The 16,267-nt window shown below is 52.2% G+C and overlaps 1 protein-coding gene and 1 long non-coding RNA gene across 7 annotated transcripts in view; both read left to right on the top strand.

The window, feature by feature from the left end:
* VEPH1 (ventricular zone expressed PH domain containing 1) overlaps positions 1 to 9,469 on the top strand; it is a 68,013-nt gene extending 58,544 nt beyond the window's left edge. For 5 of the 6 annotated variants that reach the window (XM_039713723.1, XM_039713721.1, XM_039713720.1 and 2 more), the window contains one exon: positions 257 to 4,711. In XM_039713723.1, the coding sequence (XP_039569657.1) occupies positions 257 to 493 (237 nt within the window). In that variant the 3' untranslated portion in view covers positions 494 to 4,711. Of the gene's footprint in view, positions 1 to 256; positions 7,092 to 9,368 lie in introns of those variants that run through there. The other variant, XR_005627994.1, reaches the window with a different exon arrangement.
* Positions 9,470 to 11,478: 2,009 nt separating this feature from the next.
* On the top strand, positions 11,479 to 14,278 carry LOC120504262. Its single transcript, XR_005627980.1, has 2 exons — positions 11,479 to 12,151; positions 13,850 to 14,278. It is a non-coding gene; the product is annotated as an uncharacterized LOC120504262 (long non-coding RNA).
* Positions 14,279 to 16,267: the final 1,989 nt, after the last annotated feature.

Below are 16,267 nucleotides of genomic sequence, written 5' to 3'. Positions count from 1 at the left end.
CCTTGGACACTTCCAGGGACAGGGCAGCCACAGGATGTGGCAGCAGCAGCTGGTGACACCTGGGAACATCTCCACAAAGAAGGAGGAGTTCACAGAATCCCAGGGTGGTTTGGGCTGGAAGGGACCTCAGAGCTCCCCCAGTGCCACGGCAGGGACACGTCCCAGTGTCGCAGCCCTGTCCAGGCTGGCCAGGAGCCAGGGCGGTTTGTGAGGCCGCGTTCCTGGGCGGGTGACCCTGCCTGTCCCCTGTGTGCAGAAGGACGACCCCGACGAGTGCCCCATCGAGCTGAGCAAGGTGCAGAGCGTCAAGGCGCTGCCCAAGAAGCGGCGGGACCGGAGCCTGCCGCGGGCCTTCGAGATCTTCACGGACAGCAGGAGCTACGTGCTCAAGGCCAAGGACGAGAAGAACGCCGAGCAGTGGCTGCAGTGCCTCAACGTGGCCGTGGCCCAGGCCCGCCAGCGCCACAGCCGCGAGGCCACCACCTACCTGTAGGCCACCAACGCCCGCGGGACGGCCACCAGGCCACCAGGCCACCAGGCCACCCCCAGCTGTGGGCACAGCGGCAGGGAGAGCTGCCTGCACAGCCACCGCGCCTGAGGGACACCCGCCTCCATGGGGACACTGCCCCCGGAGCAGCTGCCAGCCTCCATGGGGAATCCAGGGCTTCTGCAGCCAGGGAATGGGGTGAGACACCCAGCCTCAGGTTGTGACACTGCCAAGAGAATGCCAGCAGTGAGGACTTGCTGCTTTCCTCAATCAGCTCGGTGTGCAAAGTTAATTTGCCTTATTTAATCCTGGTGGACTTTATCCTTTTGTTGTTTGTATGTGTCCTGCTGCTGCTTTCAGGTTTAAATTGGGAAATTTGAAAGATTTTGTATGGCTGGAGGATAATTTTAAATATTTAACTGGTTTGATTTTCCCTTTTTCCTGCTTTTGCTCTGCTTTATAATTGAATGTAATTTTTAAACTTTCCCTTTTTTTTCCCCTAATTCTCTTCTCCATTCTGTAACTTTTCAAAATTTCTGCAAATCTGGAAAATTCCCAGTTTGTTTGATTTTCTTTGTTACTTTCAAATTATTCCAAAGTGGAGGAAGTGCTGTAGCCTAAAAGCAAAAGGGGAGGGGGGGAAGAATGAGAAATCTGCAAGTGAAGAAATGAGCCCAGAGATCATTCAAGGCTGAGTAGAAATAAAACTTGAAATTTTCCGACCTAGCAAAATATATCTTTTGCAAAAAAATGTTGCCAGAAATGTGGAAAAATGAAGCAAAAACTGCTTTTTCCTGCACCTTCCACTCAGTGGATGCAGGGCTGGAGCAGGGATGTTGCTGGCCTTGCCCAGTCTGGCTGTGCAGAGTGTGAGGAGGAGGAGGATGGCCTGAGGCTGGAAAGGGAGTGGAGGGAGTGGGACCTGAGGGATCTGCCAGGGTGGTTTGGTTCCTGCTCCCTTGCTGTGGCTGCTGCACAGGTTTCTGGCTCAAAGCTGGGAATGTTGTCCCACGAAATGCAAATGTTTGTCCTTGGAGCCTGGTCCCTCACAAGCACTGAGTGTTCCCGGGTTTGTCTCCCTGGCTGCCAGAGCTCTGCTCTTTGTTATCCTAACAGGTGAGATGCCAGTGCTTGGGAATGAGCACTTACCCAAATTAGAATGAGGGAAAATTAATTTCTGGCAGCATTTACCCAAATTAGATGAGGAAAAATTAACTCCTGGCAGCATTTACCCAAATGAATTTCTGTGAGGCCCAGGCAGCAATTTCTGCCTGAGCTCTGCTGCCTGGGCCTCACAGGACTGGCAGCTGCACAGAGAGGTTCTCAGCCTGATCCACCCAAACACCCTCAAACCTCTGGGGAGAAACCCTGGGCCTTGGAGCAAGGAACTGCCACAGCCAGGGAAAGGGAAATCAGGCTGAACTGAGAAGGCTGTTTGCTTTCTCTTGTTTGCTTTCTCCTCTTGGGCTGCCTGCACTCCTGGGCCTCTCTGCGTTCCCCTGCTTGCCTTCTTTCCCCATAACTTTGAATCACTTCCCATTACGGTGGCCCCAGGGGACAGTGGTGCTCCAGGGGACTTGCAGGAAGATGGTGAGGCCACAGGTGGGCTCAGCACAGGGAGTGCAGGGTGGGGAGTAACACCAAAAATACTCAAAACTGGCTCCAGACTTCCCAAAGCTCTTGGGAAAGACGTGAAATGTTCAGATTCCTGAAAATCCTTGTATCAACTAAAACATGGGTGTCAGGTCGTGGAATGTGGCAAAGTGATCACAAGAACCTTGTTAAAGCCAAATTCAGTCACAGAAGATAGGGAAGAGCAGCAGGGCAAGGGTGAGGATGGACACACGATGGGAGATTTCCACAGGAGATCTGGAAGATGAGGAAAGGAGATATTGGAGATATACCTGAACCAACAAATCCTCACCTTGCCCTCAGGACAAACCACTGAGTCTGTGGGGAATGAAGTCAATTCATAGTGAGATCTTGGAATTAATTGCCTTGAGTTCCAGAATCACATCCTGCAATTCACCCTGAGTTCACTGATAACGGGGAGTTGGCCATCAAAAGCAGCTTTTACACCCCAAATATTCTGGGTTTCCTACCCTCGGAGCCAAGCCTCAGCCTGCCACCTCTGAACGATGTCACTGATGTCACGGTGTCACCAGCGTGCTGCACCTCGTGTGTGGCACCAGCACAGCTGTGTCCCTGCTGTCCCCAGGCTTGTCAGCAGGCACTCACAGCCCTCCCTTCAACCCCAGGCTGATGGAGCAATGTGGAATGCTCTGCTCTGCAGCCAGAGGCACCCCAGCTGCCATGCCAGGAAACAGCTCCCTAAAACAGGGAGCCCAGCCACACTTCTCCTGACTTCAATTAAAACTTGGAGGAAAATAAAACAGAAATTCAGCTGGCAGCTTCTTCCAGTCACCCTCCTAAAAGGAGAAACACAGAGATCATCAATGCAGTGTAGAATGAGAGCAGGGAACATCTCAAGCAAATGTATAAATAGCTTTTGTTGGTTCTTTTTCAAAGAACATGTATCGGAACAGTTTGGATTTGAATATTCAAAACATGTTGCATTTAAATATCCAAACCACTTTAGATTTAAGTATCCACAACATTTGGATTTAAATATCTGAACCACTTTAGATGTAAGTATCCAAACCATTTTGGATTTAAATATCCACCAGGAACTCGTTGGTAGCTCTGATTGTGCAGTATTTTCTCTGTTGTTTTGCTCATCCTTGCAGGAACCATCCTGGTCCTTGGCAATGACAGCACTGAGAGCTCATTGAGGGTCCTTGGGCACATCCTGGAAAAAGGGCTGGATGCAAACAACCCCCTCAGAGCCCCCAGCTCCAGGAGTCTGCCATGGAAGAGAGCTCCCAGTGCAAACCAGCACTCCCAGTCCCTTCCACACACTGGGGGCACAGACCCAGCTTTAGGATTCAACCTAAACCAACCCAAAATCTGGCCCTGCTCATTCCTGAATGTGAGCAATTTCCAAACCCTCCAAGTTTCACAGATCAGCACTGCTTCTCTAGGAAACAAATCCTGCCAAATATTGGCTCCCACTCCCACGAGCAGGTTTCTGCAAGGACAATAATCCGTGTTTTCCTGAGGAGCTGATGTCCCCGTGCCTCCTGTGCCCCATCCCGTGCATCCTTCAGGGATCCGAGTCTGGGTGAGAGCGTGGCCTCAGGAGCACCCAAAACTGGGCTCAGCTGGGAACGATCCCAGGGCTCTGGCAGGGAAGGGCTGGCCCACACCTCGGGCTTTGTCACCTCCCCTGGTGCAGGGGCACGGAGCAGGGGAGCAGCTGAGCAGCTGTCCCCTGGCAGGGCGGGAGCAGCGCTGCCTTCCAGCTCTGCAATCCACACAGTCCCAGGGATCTGCTGGGCTGGACCCTGCTGCCAGGGGGACTCAGGCTGGATGGGATTTCCTGGAAATGGGAGCCATAGGCTCCCTGCCTGCCCAGGGCTGCTTTGGGAGAGCTGAGCCCAGCTCCGGGAAGCTTCCCAAGGAAATTTTACCCCACATTCCCCGCTCCATCCCAAACAAAGCGTTCCCCAGCGTGTCTGATGGGCTGGAACAGAGCAGGCAGGGAATGCTGAGGTGTTGCACGCAGGCAGCACGGGGATAAATGGAATAAGCTGGACATTATTTTTCCAGCCGTTCCAATTCCGAGCTCAGCCACCCATGGGACTAACCTTGCCTGCTTCTTGTTGACAAGTCCTCTAATTCATCCCGATGCTGATGACTAATACTCCTTGGGTAAAATCCTTGACCTTGCTGAGGTCAAATGCAAAACTCCTATTAACTCTAATAGGGCCAGGGTTTTCCTTGGATCACTGCGTGTCCTGGTGGTACCTTTGCAGCTTCCTGCACTCCCCAGGCTCGGCCAGCTGCAGGAACACAACCCCTCCCTCCCCACTGACAGACCTCCCCGCTTGGCACCAGCAGCGTTTTGGTGAGAAGAGCTGCTTCCCAAACTTTTAGCAGCATCAGGAGGCAGCTGTGCCTCCAGCAGCCTGCACCGAGGCCATCCCGAGGGACCTGGGGGATGGAACCACCCAGCAAGGTCACTTCTGCTGTTTGGGGGCAGCGACACAATTCCTGCAGCTTCTGTGCTCCAGTGGCAGGAGCAAACAAGAAATGGGGGTGGACTGGGGATTTTTTCCAGAGAAACAATAGAGACATGCCTGCAGCAGTTAGGAGGGGTTTATATTGCACCTGTGAAGGAGCAGGACGTTGATTAATTAGATGTCAAATTACAGCTACATTGAGTTGGCTCAATTATTCCATAAATCTCCCCATTGTCTAATTAGGCAAAGAAAGACACAAAATCAGACTTGATTCATTTGACTGCTTCACTGAAATGACCTGGAACTCTCAAAACAGTTTGTGCTGGGGTTGGTTTTGCCAGGACATGCATGTCCCTGGCTGGCCCCACCTGGGACCCCAGTGCCCAGCCCAGGGTCTCTGTCCCACCCCAGTGATCCCAGTCCCAGCCCCTCCAGGAGACTCCCCAGGCAGCCCTAACAGCTCTCACACTGCTTCAGGACATCAAAAGATTTAGGTTTATTTGCTTCTACAGATGTGGACACTGTAATATAAATGTTGTGTCCATCTTCTCTGGATATCGACTCCCCAGCCCTGGAAGTGTTCAGTGGCGCTTGCACAAACCTGGCATAGAGAAAGATGGCCCTGCCTGTGGAACAAGATGGTCTTTGGGTCCCTTCCAACCCAAACCCTTTTATGATTCCACAAAAATCCTGGCATTTAAGTAACTGCAATTTTCAGGACACACCGAAATCACTTGGGGTTTTTTTTAGGACAGAAGTAAAAATACATTTACACAATAGCTATTGTTTGAGAGCCAAGATTTGCCTCCTGATCTCTGCCCCTGCCCTTCCCTTCCGGCTCCTCCTGAGCAGGAAAATCAGGGTGGACCTTGGTGGCCGTGTGTCCTGGAGGGGATGCATGGGGTCGCTGGGTCGGAGGGGTCCTTCCCAGGCAGGCCATGCCTCTGCTGGCAGTGCCACAGCAGGTGGCTCCTTGGGCTCCGTGGCCACCCCCGGGCACTGCTCAGCCACTGCCTTGGATGTGGTTCCACCACCCAGAGCGTGGGTAAAGGTCACTGAGAATCCAGGATGACAGAAGCAACGCCAATGCCTCGGGGTTAGGAGCAAAATCCCCCAGTTTTCACTGGCAGCTCTTCGTGGAAAAGATGTGTGTGTGAGAGGGTTTTGTTTGTAGGGAGCTTGTAAAGGATAACTTTGCGTCACCACAGCGCTCCCGGCAAAGGCTCCGGGGCTGCCTGTGCTGGAAGCAGCTTTCCTTGGGGGAAACAGCAGCCACGTGTCCAGGGCAGAGCAGGGACCAGAGAGCCCAGGCTGGCTGAGCTGCGGGGCCTCCAGCCCCAGGGAAAACATTCGTGACCAGGGTGTTGTTCTTGCTTTGAAGGACACGAGTGTGAGGATCCTTTGCTCCGGTGCAGGTGGTGTTTAGGCAGCAGCAGAGTCTGTTTTTCCAGCTGTCCATGACTGTGCCTCAGCTCAGAGAGTCACAGAATCCCAGAATGGTTCAGCTTGGAGGGGACCTTAAACACCACCTGGTCCCCAGCTTGCACTGTCCCAGGGTGCTCCAAGCTCGACCAGCCTGGTCTGGGACACTTCCAGGGACAGCTGCTGGTTCCATGAAGTGCCTCTGTGTCCCAGCCAGCAGGGAGCAGGACAATGCCAGCACCAGGGAAATCATGGAAGCACGTGTCCACTAACACCTTTGGGCTGTTGCTGATGTTGTTTTGCAGCCACAGTGCCCACCGGGCCTGGTCACTGCAGAAGTCCAGGGAGGGGCATCTTGTTTTGATCATTACATTTTGGGGTAGAGAACTCAGCTTGACACGAAATCCAAAAATGCCAGAAATGCCTTTTGTCCACCAGTGGTTTTCAGCAGCTTGTTAAACACTCACAGATTGTTTGGGCAGCCTGAACCCTGACAGGCCTGATGGAGACATCTTTCCTCTATTTGGGCTGATGTGTGAGGTTACACAGCTCTCACTCCCTCAGCCATCGCTGCATCCCAGAACTTGGCTTGGGAAAAACAGCCCTGCAGAGTGCTCAGCTGGACTTTGCCAGAGCTGTCTGGAACATCCCCATTAATCACGGAGCACACGAGGTTCTCTGAGCTCCTGGAGAGGTGGGCACAGAGGAGAGTGCCTGGCTCCCATGCTGACAGAGGTCCAGCTGCAGGCGTTTGGGCAGTAACGTGCAGGTGGCAGAGGGATAAATAACGTGGGCATGGAGAGGATGAGCAGCATTTGCTGATGGAAGGAGGACACTGAGGCTCAGGACTGCTGGGTGGGGAGATTTTTGGTTCCACAGGGAGCAGGAAATGTCCACCTAGAAGAACAACATGCTTGTCTCTGACCCCTGAAGCTCCTGGATGTGCTGGCAGCTGGGTGGTGACCTGGAGAAAGCCATGGTGTGGCCTGCGTGGTCTTGGACTCCTTGAGAAGAGTTCCAGGAGCAGGATGTCTGCTCATATCCACGTGTTTGGGGTTCAGGAGGTCCCAGCTGGTCCCACCTCCCTGCAGGGGAAGCAGGTGAGTGTCCAGCACCTGGGCTTGGTGTTACCCAAAGGAGCCAAGAGCTTTGGGGACAGCCTTGCTCTGCTCCAGACACAGAGGGGATGGGCAATCAATAACTGGGGGAGCCCAGCCTGTGAAATCCACCCATCTGAAATCCCAAATTGGTTATTTTGGTGTGAGCACAGGAGAGCCAGAACTGCTCCGTTTTCAGCTGGCTGAGCCATCCAGCTTTTCTATTCAGTTCCAGCGCAGTAAAAATTGTGATTATGGTAAATTGTGACTTTTCTCTTGATAAAGAGTTATGCAAATGGGCTTTAAGGGAACAACTGAATTTTGCTGATCCTTTCTGGGTTCCTCTGTGGCACCAGATCAGGTTTCTGGCACGGTTTGAGGGCAGAATCACCACAAGTCTTGTTCTGCTGCGCCACAGGGTCAGAAGCCTTTCTTCCAGCCCTCCTGGCCATACCTGCAGGCACAAAAGGGCCACAAAATCAGAATTGACACATTTTGAACCCGACATCACCCTGTATTAGCACAGTCCTATTTGCAGCTAGTGCAGGAGAAATGTGGAATTTCCCTTCTAAAAGAGCCCTGAGCTTCCACCCTCCCCCTGGAGGGGCTGAGCCCCCTGGCCTCCCTTCCCTGCCTGGGGAGGACCAGAAGTGCAGGAGCCACTCCCGACTCTGCACAGCCTCTGTCAAAGCTGCTGCACACAGGCACCAGACCGCGGCTGTTATTATGCTTTTTTCCAGTTTAATTCACCTCAAAATTGAGTTTTAGCTGAGGTCACACACAGAAGTTTTGAAGTTTTGGGTTGTTTTGCAGTAAAGTGCTGCCTCCTGCTGGGTGCAGGGCCCTGCACGAGAAACTCCTCAGTAATTTATTAATACAGGATTTCTTTCACCTGAATTTTGGACAAGGCTTTACAGAGATTGCTGAGCATTTTTTATTACATACACTTGCCAAACCCCATGTTTTTAATAATTTAGGGAAATCCTAGAAAATTATATTGTGAGTCTTTTCAGAAACTAGAGAAGGCCTAAAGCATCTTTAAGAATCCCCTAGTTCAGACTCTAATCTGTTCCAAAAATGAGTGTCAGAACTACTCAATAACGTTGACTAAAAGGAGATTTATATTAATGACAAGCCTTACTCTAATTTATGATACTGTACACTGTGGGACAATTTTGCTCATAAAGGCAGAAATCCCTATTTCTGTCACTCCTTAAACAAAATGTCTTCCCAATCCTCATAAATTATTTATTAACATGATTTTAAAAAATTAATTTTATTCCTTCATGCAATTCCCTTAACTAACAGGAACTGAAAATATTCTAAGCTATGGATACCCCAGACTAAATTTACACACCAGTACACCTTGGCAATGCACACCTTCTGTGTGCTGAAATGCCAATTTTCTCTTATTGATGACACTAATCACTAATTACTTCGAATAACCAATTTATTCTGTTTACAAATGGCTCGTGAGCTGTCAGCTGGCAATATCTGGGTGTGTTCAATATTGCTGTTGTTACATCAGCAAGGAAAATCTTGCCCGTGTAGTTTCACTTTGATTTTTCCCTCCCTTTCCTGGGGAGGCTCTTGCTGTTCGTGTTCCTTTTGCCCATCCCGTGACGGAGGGGGTGACACAAAAATAACCATCCTGAGGCTTTTCTGCAAAATCCCAACAACCCACTAGATGGCAAACAACCCCTTGAGAAAGCCCACGAATACTGACTGCCGTCTTACTCAAACCGGCAAATCCTTAATGGAATTCTATTTTGGCTTTTAGTTAACCCTCCACTACAGCGAAGTCTGTCAAAAAAATAGTACAAAGATATAAAATTAAAGGCTGTTTCACATCCTTGGAAGTTGAGGTACAATATGAGCTAAACAAAGCCAGTGAAATTCACCACCGGCAAATCCTTAATGGAATTCTGTTTTGGCTTTTAGTTAACCCTCCACTACAGCGAAGTCTGTCAAAAAAAATAGTACAAAGATATAAAATTAAAGGCTGTTTCACATCCTTGGAAGTTGAGGTACAATATGAGCTTTTCCACGGAAGGGTTTGGCTTGGAAGGGCCTTTAAAGGGACACCTGCAGTGTGCCAGGGTGCTCCAGAGGAAGGCACGGCTCCTCTGGGCACCCTGTGCCAGGCCCTGCCAGGGGGAATTCCTTCCCCACGCCCTCCCGAGCTCACCCGTGTCAGTGCAGTGCACACCTCAGCGAGGCTGTGCTGCTTCTCTGCGCCGCCCTGCTCCCCCAAGGACAGCATTTCATGTTTTATTGCAGCCACTGACTCAGAGGTCACGCAGAAACTGCAGAAGTCAAGTCAGAGCAGCAGATGAAGAGGCAAGGACCTGATGGCCCTGATCTTTCTGCTGTGAATCATTCTCTGAGGAGGAAAAAAATAGCATAAAAGACCTCTTGAAGTGAAGGAGACACTTGAAAATGCTTTAAAAGCAGAACAAACTTGCAAAGCCATGAAGAAACGCTTGAAGGGCTCACAGACCATGACAGGAATTCACTCCTGCGGGGGCAGAAGGGGCCAGCTGACATCTGGCACATCTCTATCCCCGCTCTGCTCTGTGCCCTCCTTGCTTTGCCAACTGGTATTTTAACACTTGGATGACAGAAGTAACCGCTTGTTTAATATTAAAGCAGCTTTTTTTCATTCATGCACAAAAGGAGCTCTCCCTCACGAGCAGAGCAGTGAGATGTGGCCACAAAACCCCAGCAGGAGAGGGTGTGGGAGCCCTTGCAGAGCAGATCTGAACCCCCAGGAGCCCTCCTGGCTCCCCTGGCCGAGCACGGCGCTGCCCTGCTGACCTCGCCTCACCCTCAGCCGCGCCGATCAGGGCCGGGAAATGCAAATGTGCAGATGGTAAAGCGGTGACAGGTTCGCTCGGTATTTCCTTGAGGTGAAGCTCTCTGCAGCGCCGTGTCTGCGCGGGGGAAGCACCTGCCGGCACCGCGGGCTGCTGCGCGCTTCCTTCCCCACGGTCCCATCAGAGGGTTTGGTGACAGCTCTGCCCTAGCAGCAGGATGTGGCTGGGTGTGCTCACACGGGGCCTCCGGGGCTCACAGCCAGGCTGTGCCAGCAGCCTGCCCGGGACAGGCACCTGCGCTCCTGCCCCACAGCAAGGGCACTGGGGCGTCCCTCTGGCACTGGGGTGCGTCCCTCTGGCACTGGGATGTGTCCCCCTCTGGCACTGGGGTGTCCCTCTGGGCCGTGCCAGCGTTGCTAACACAGTCTGGGTGGGCAGGAAACACCCCAAGGCTCCCAACGCCCTGAGCAGCGAGGTTATTCCTGGGGAAAGCTCTTCCACCTTAAACAGATTTAGCTCGGGAATGCTCACCTGGGCTCAGCCTGCTGGCCCAGGTGAGCACAGGTGATGCTGGGCTGTGCAGGCTGAGTGCCACAGTCATGCCCTGAGCCTGAGCAACAAGGCTATTCCTAGGGAAAGCTATTCCATCTTAAACAGATTTAGCTTGGGAATGCTCACCTGGGCTCAGCCTGCTGGCCCAGGTGAGCACAGGTGATGCTGGGCTGTGCAGGCTGAGTGCCACAGTCACGACAGAACCAGACACTGCACTTGGTGCCTTGTCCATGTCCATGTGTTCCTCAGCTCCTGCAGGTGCCTTGTCCATGTCCACGCATTCCTCAGCTCCTGGAGATGGTTTGTCCATGTTCCTCAGCTCCGGGAGGTGGCTCATCCATGTCCATGTGTTCCTCAGCTCCTGCAGGTGCCTTGTCCATGTTCCTCAGCTCCAGGAGGTGGTTCATCCACGTGTTCCTCAGCTCCAGGAGGTGGCTCATCCATGTCCATGTGTTCCTCAGCTCCTGCAGGTGCCTTGTCCATGTCCACGTGTTCCTCAGCTCCTGCAGGTGGTTTGTCCATGTTCCTCAGCTCCGGGAGGTGGTTCATCCACGTGTTCCTCAGCTCCGGGAGGTGCCTCATCCATGTCCATGTTCCTCAGCTCCTGGAGGTGCCTTGTCCCTGCTGGCACACACTCCTCAGCTCCTGCCCCTCAAGAGCTGGGTAAGCCCGGCCAGCCAAGCCAGCCTCATCTTTCTTTTTCTGTCCTACAAAGCTGCAGACTCATGAGGAAAGCTCTAAAAATAGTTCAGGGGTCTCGTCAGAGTGACAAATGTGCTCCTGGCAGAGCCGGAGCTATATCTGTCCCTGACGTGAGCCTGCAGGATACAGCCTGTTCTCCTGTGTCCCCTGTGTGCCAGTGGCTCTGCCGTGACCTGCTCCAGCTGAGCACCCTGGCCTGCTCCGTGGGGACACCCACGGACACGGGAGGGGATGGCACCCAAGGGCAAACCAGGCACGTTCCCTGCTCACCTGCTCCGTGGGGACAGACCTGGGACACCCACACCTGCACACAAGGACACGGGAGGGGATGGCACCCAAGGGCAAACCAGGCACGTTCCCTGCTCAGGCCTTTCCCCTTCAGGAGGATGTGGTGTGCAAGAGCCCCTCGCTGAAGCACAGCGGGTTTGGGAGCCTGGGCCATCCCCACCATCATCTCTCCCAGCTGCTGTTTTCCCAGTTTTCCTACCCCAGCTGGGAACCCCAGCATTCCACTGGGGCAGATGGGATCTCAGGTGACGCACTAGGGGATGTCACCCAGGCTGGCTGTGCGTTTCTCCCCGTTCCCAAAGGTGGCCAGAAGGGTTTGTCACCCGCCCAGGACCGGCCGTGCCACCGGGGACATGAAGCAGCCTGTTTGTTCCTGTCACACCTTCACGGTTTCGGGTGTCAGCAGCGGCGCTGAGTCAAACCTGGGGCACGGCAGAAACCACCTGCCCTGGCAGCCACGAGGCAGCAGGGATGTCACCACATGGCTGTCACACTGTGGGGCAATTACCACTGCAGTGCAACGCTGTCCTCCCACGCCCCGGCGCTGCCCACACGGAATTCCAGCTGCCCTCACAGAATTCCAGCTGCTCTCACGGAATTCCAGCTGCTCACAGCCATCCTGTGCACGGACACACCCTGTGGAAGGGCTAAGGCTGCTCGCACCCAGCCTCTGCAGAGAGAGAAGCCCAAGGATCCACCTTAAAGGTCGGTATTGCTGCTGATCTACGCCCCAGTGGGCCTTGATAAGATCCAATAAATCAAATTCCACGTGCGGAAAAGCGCTGGAATACCAGTGTGTCTAAATGTGCTGGAAAATAGGTTTGAACTTCAGTGATTTCAAGCCTGATACTCAGTTAGTAAATGCTATATTTGTATATTTGTTTCTATTAATACTACTGTTGCAGACAGGTGAGCTGGTGAACATCAGTCTGTAGGAAAAACTAATTCTAATACACGGTGAGTATTCCTTCCTTGTTTTCCCAATACCTTTGGTGGAAGTTGAAGCAATTTGTGTGTGTTGTGATGGGAAACCTGAAGCCTCGAGTCCATAAACTCATGAACTGAGAGAAACAGGATTCATTTAGGCCCTAAATCTTCTGAAAAAATCTGTATAACACTCACAAAAATGCAGATTTCCTGGGAAATCAAAAGGCAACAAATGTCGTGCCTTGAGTATGAGGTTTTTAGCGCAGAAATTTTCCAGTTCTACAGTGAATTTTACGTTCTAGATGACAGAATAATTGAAACAAACCTGCTTTCATACGTGAACAATGTTTAAATCGTTTCTCGATACCTTAAGCCAGTCGCCAGCTGCGCCTCCACTGCAGTAAATGAGAAATGAGTGAGAGGAATTCCGCTGAAACCAAGGCAGGGAGGGACTGGGGGAGTGGAAGGTGAAGGCTCGGTTGAGCTGAAAGAGAGAAGCATTCACAGCCAAGCTATCCCGACTGCCCTGCTTTCACACCCGGTTATTCACGGGGCAAACTGCAGGGTGTGACTCCACTGCTCAGTTCCTCTTTTCTCTTTCAAAACCTGTGAGTAAGAGCTTAAAGAACTCACCCTCTGGGAACGATTTCAAATAATCCTCCTTGCTCCTCTGAGCTGCTAATTCAGAGCCCGGAATTGGAGTCTCTATAAATCTTTCATAAAGGTATCTAACGAATTTCTCTTCAAGTTATAATTTGGCAGTGCAAAACACTGTTTATCCAGCTGGAATAACTCCCATTGCCAAGTTTTTTTTGGCACCAAACTTTTCTATCAATGCAAACCCAGTACTTGACACACGCGGGGGCTGTGCTTGCCATCAGAAGTCCTGTTCCAGCTGATAATGCAGATTTTTATGACTGAGGTGGAAGGGAATTCCAGATTCTCAGTTAATTTATCACATTTAGCATGAAGAATTAAAGTCAATCTCCTAAATGCTTGATAGAAAAAAAAAAAGAAAGAAACTAACACCTTTCAACTGATGTGTTACTTTGGAGATTTTAGAATTTAATGAATAAATTGATCAATAAGTTGATCTAAGTTGTATTATCTTAGTCTCGTCTATTTGATATGACAGCAGAAACTTTTAGGTATCAGCTCATGTCAAAATATTTTGCTGCCTGTACTCCTGTGACGTTGCTTTCTTACACCCATCATTCTTAAGGAAATCAGATTTTTCTGTCACCACAGATTCTTATTTTCCCAAAATAATCCTTTCTTCTCTGTTAAGGTAATTGCGCACTGTAATTTGTAGTAATTTTCTAAGAAACGTTTTGTATTTTGTTCTGGGAAACATTTGCTGCCAAGTGTGTAAATCCTGAGGGGATTAAGACACTGCCCACCAGAGGAGAGAGTTTGGGATATTCAAAACTTGCTTTTCATGAGGTGTTTCCTTTTTTCCCTTTTTTTGCCGCTCAGCTTTGGTATCTCTCACTGCAATCAGACACCTGGAAAGACAAAATCAGTTTACATTTGTGTACGGCTGGTTTGAAGAGGAGCTTGCACGGCCTGCAGAGCTCCAGGCCAAAGGCTCCAGGAGAAGCAGGCTCGTTAATGTCTCATCATGACTCAAGCAGCAATTATTGATTGATGCTATTTTCCAGCAGTGTCCTGGCAACAGAGGGGACAAGGCACTGCTCGTCCTTATCGAGCTCAAAAACACTCACGTAAAAACATCAAGGATTGGTTAAAAACGGGTTGAGCTGCGTAAGGAGAGCAAGTACAAATCTCTCCAGCTTTTTGAAATATCAAAGGGTAACCTGGAAAACTGGAGTGCGTTAAAAGCAATAAATGATGGGTGTGTGCATGGAAAAAAAAAAAAAAAGGGCAAATTCCACTGCGCTGACACCTGCTGCTTCCATGAGTCGTTTGTGCTCCTTTCCAGCCCCTCTGGCACACGGTGGTACCTGGCAGGGAAATGGAAAGTGCTGTTTGCCTCCTGCAAACACCACCCAGCCCCGCATTTCACTGCAGGCTAGGCCGAGGGTCACAGTCAGCTTTTCCAGCTCTCCTTTTATTGCTATTCCTTTTACCTCCAGTGCATTCCGTGGCTGTAAATTGCTTTTGCCATTGCAGAGGTGTAGAGCACCAGCATTTGGGTTAGGACTTTTTTTGGCTCTGTTATCACAGCTCCAAAGTCTGTTCCAGGTGGGTGGTGAGATTTTTTTATTCCGTGTAAAATTGTTTTTAAAATCTCAGGAATTGTACAGCACATGGTTATAGGAGGGGAGGTTGTCAAAGGGCCAGGAAAATAGGGTGAACTATTCCAAATAAGCAAATAATAAATAATGTCCTTTCCAAACAGCCAGGATCCCTGCTGAGTCATGAACCTGCACATAAAACAGCTCACAATTAAATGCTTTATTTCCGTTAAAAACCCGCTATTTTGGTGATAGTTACAGACTCTGAAGCCCCAAAATATAACAGGAAAAGAAGAGTGAAAACCAAACGTACTGCAGAGACCTTTCTAAAATACGTGTTTGCAAAAGTGGGGAGGTTTATTAATGACTGTAACTGACGCAAAACAAGGCGCTGCTCCACACCCTGTGAGGAGGATGAGCAGACCACGAGCACGTCGGCCTCCTCCTCACGGCTGATCCTGGGGATCCTGGGGGAGCTGGGAAGGGAATGGAGCCCGGGAGAGGCTGAGGGAGCTGGGGAGGGAATGGAGCCCCGGGAGAGGCTGAGGGAGCTGGGGAGGGAATGGAGCCCAGGAGAGGCTGAGGGAGCTGGGAGAGAATGGAGCCCCAGGAGAGGCTGAGGGAGCCGGGAAGGGAATGGAGCCCCGGGAGAAGCTGAGGGAGCTGGGAAGGGAATGGAGCCGAGGAGAGGCTGAGGGAGCCGGGAAGGGAATGGAGCCCAGCAGAGGCTGAGGGAGCCGGGAAGGGAATGGAGCCCCAGGAGAGGCTGAGGGAGCTGGGAAGGGAATGGAGCCCCGGGAGAGGCTGAGGGAGCTGGGAAGGGGCTCAGCCTGGAGCAGAGGAGGCTCAGGGGGCCCTTGTGGCTCTGCACAGCTCCTGACAGGAGGGGACAGCCGGGGGGTCGGGCTCTGCTCCCACGGATGAGGGAACAGCCTCAGGCAGAGCCAGGGCAGGCTCAGGGTGCGCATCAGGAAGAATTTCTCCATGGAAAGGGTTAAACTGGCAGGGGCTGCCCAGGGAGGTTTGGCGTGCCCATCCCTGGAGGTGTCCCAGGAAGGGCTGCACGTGGCACTCAGTGCTCTGGGCTGGGCACAGCGTGAGGATCCGTCACAGCGCGGACTCGATGTGGGAGGACTTTTCCAAGCTCTGCGATTCTGTGACCGTCCCGAGGGACCCCGGCGGACGCGGGCAAGGCGGGGCCGCCGCCTGACCCCCACACAACATGGCGGGCGCGGCCCCTCAGGCGCCGCTGCCACTCAAACCCAGCGAGCCAATCAGCGGCCGCGGCCCCCGCCGCGGGGGGGCGGGCTTTCCCGGTTGGCGCGCGCGCGCGGTTTCGGCGGCGGAGGGATCCGCGGCGCGCGGCGGCGGTGCGGCGGTTCCCGGGAGTGACGCGCGTTTCGGGGCTGGGCCTGTGGGCTCGGCCCGCCTGGTCGCGACAGCGGCGGGAATGTCGCGACATGCGGGCCCTGCTGGGGCACCGAGACACTGCCCGGGGCGACGAGACACTGCCGGCTCCGCCACGGCGGCCTCCGGGAGCGCGGCGTCCCGGGACAGCGGTGTGCGCGGCCGCTGTGCTCTTCCGCGCGTCGTGCCGTGTGGGAATGTTTCCTCGTTTGTCGTTAATTTATTACCTACAACTGCTAAAACTGCTGGAGTTGGTTCACTTTTGTTTTTTATTTTGTTTTTCCTTAAT

This window comes from Passer montanus, unplaced genomic scaffold (assembly GCF_014805655.1).
Source record: "Passer montanus isolate IOZ18808 unplaced genomic scaffold, ASM1480565v1 scaffold29, whole genome shotgun sequence".
NCBI lineage: Eukaryota > Metazoa > Chordata > Aves > Passeriformes > Passeridae > Passer > Passer montanus.
This window is presented reverse-complemented; position numbering and strand designations above follow the sequence as displayed.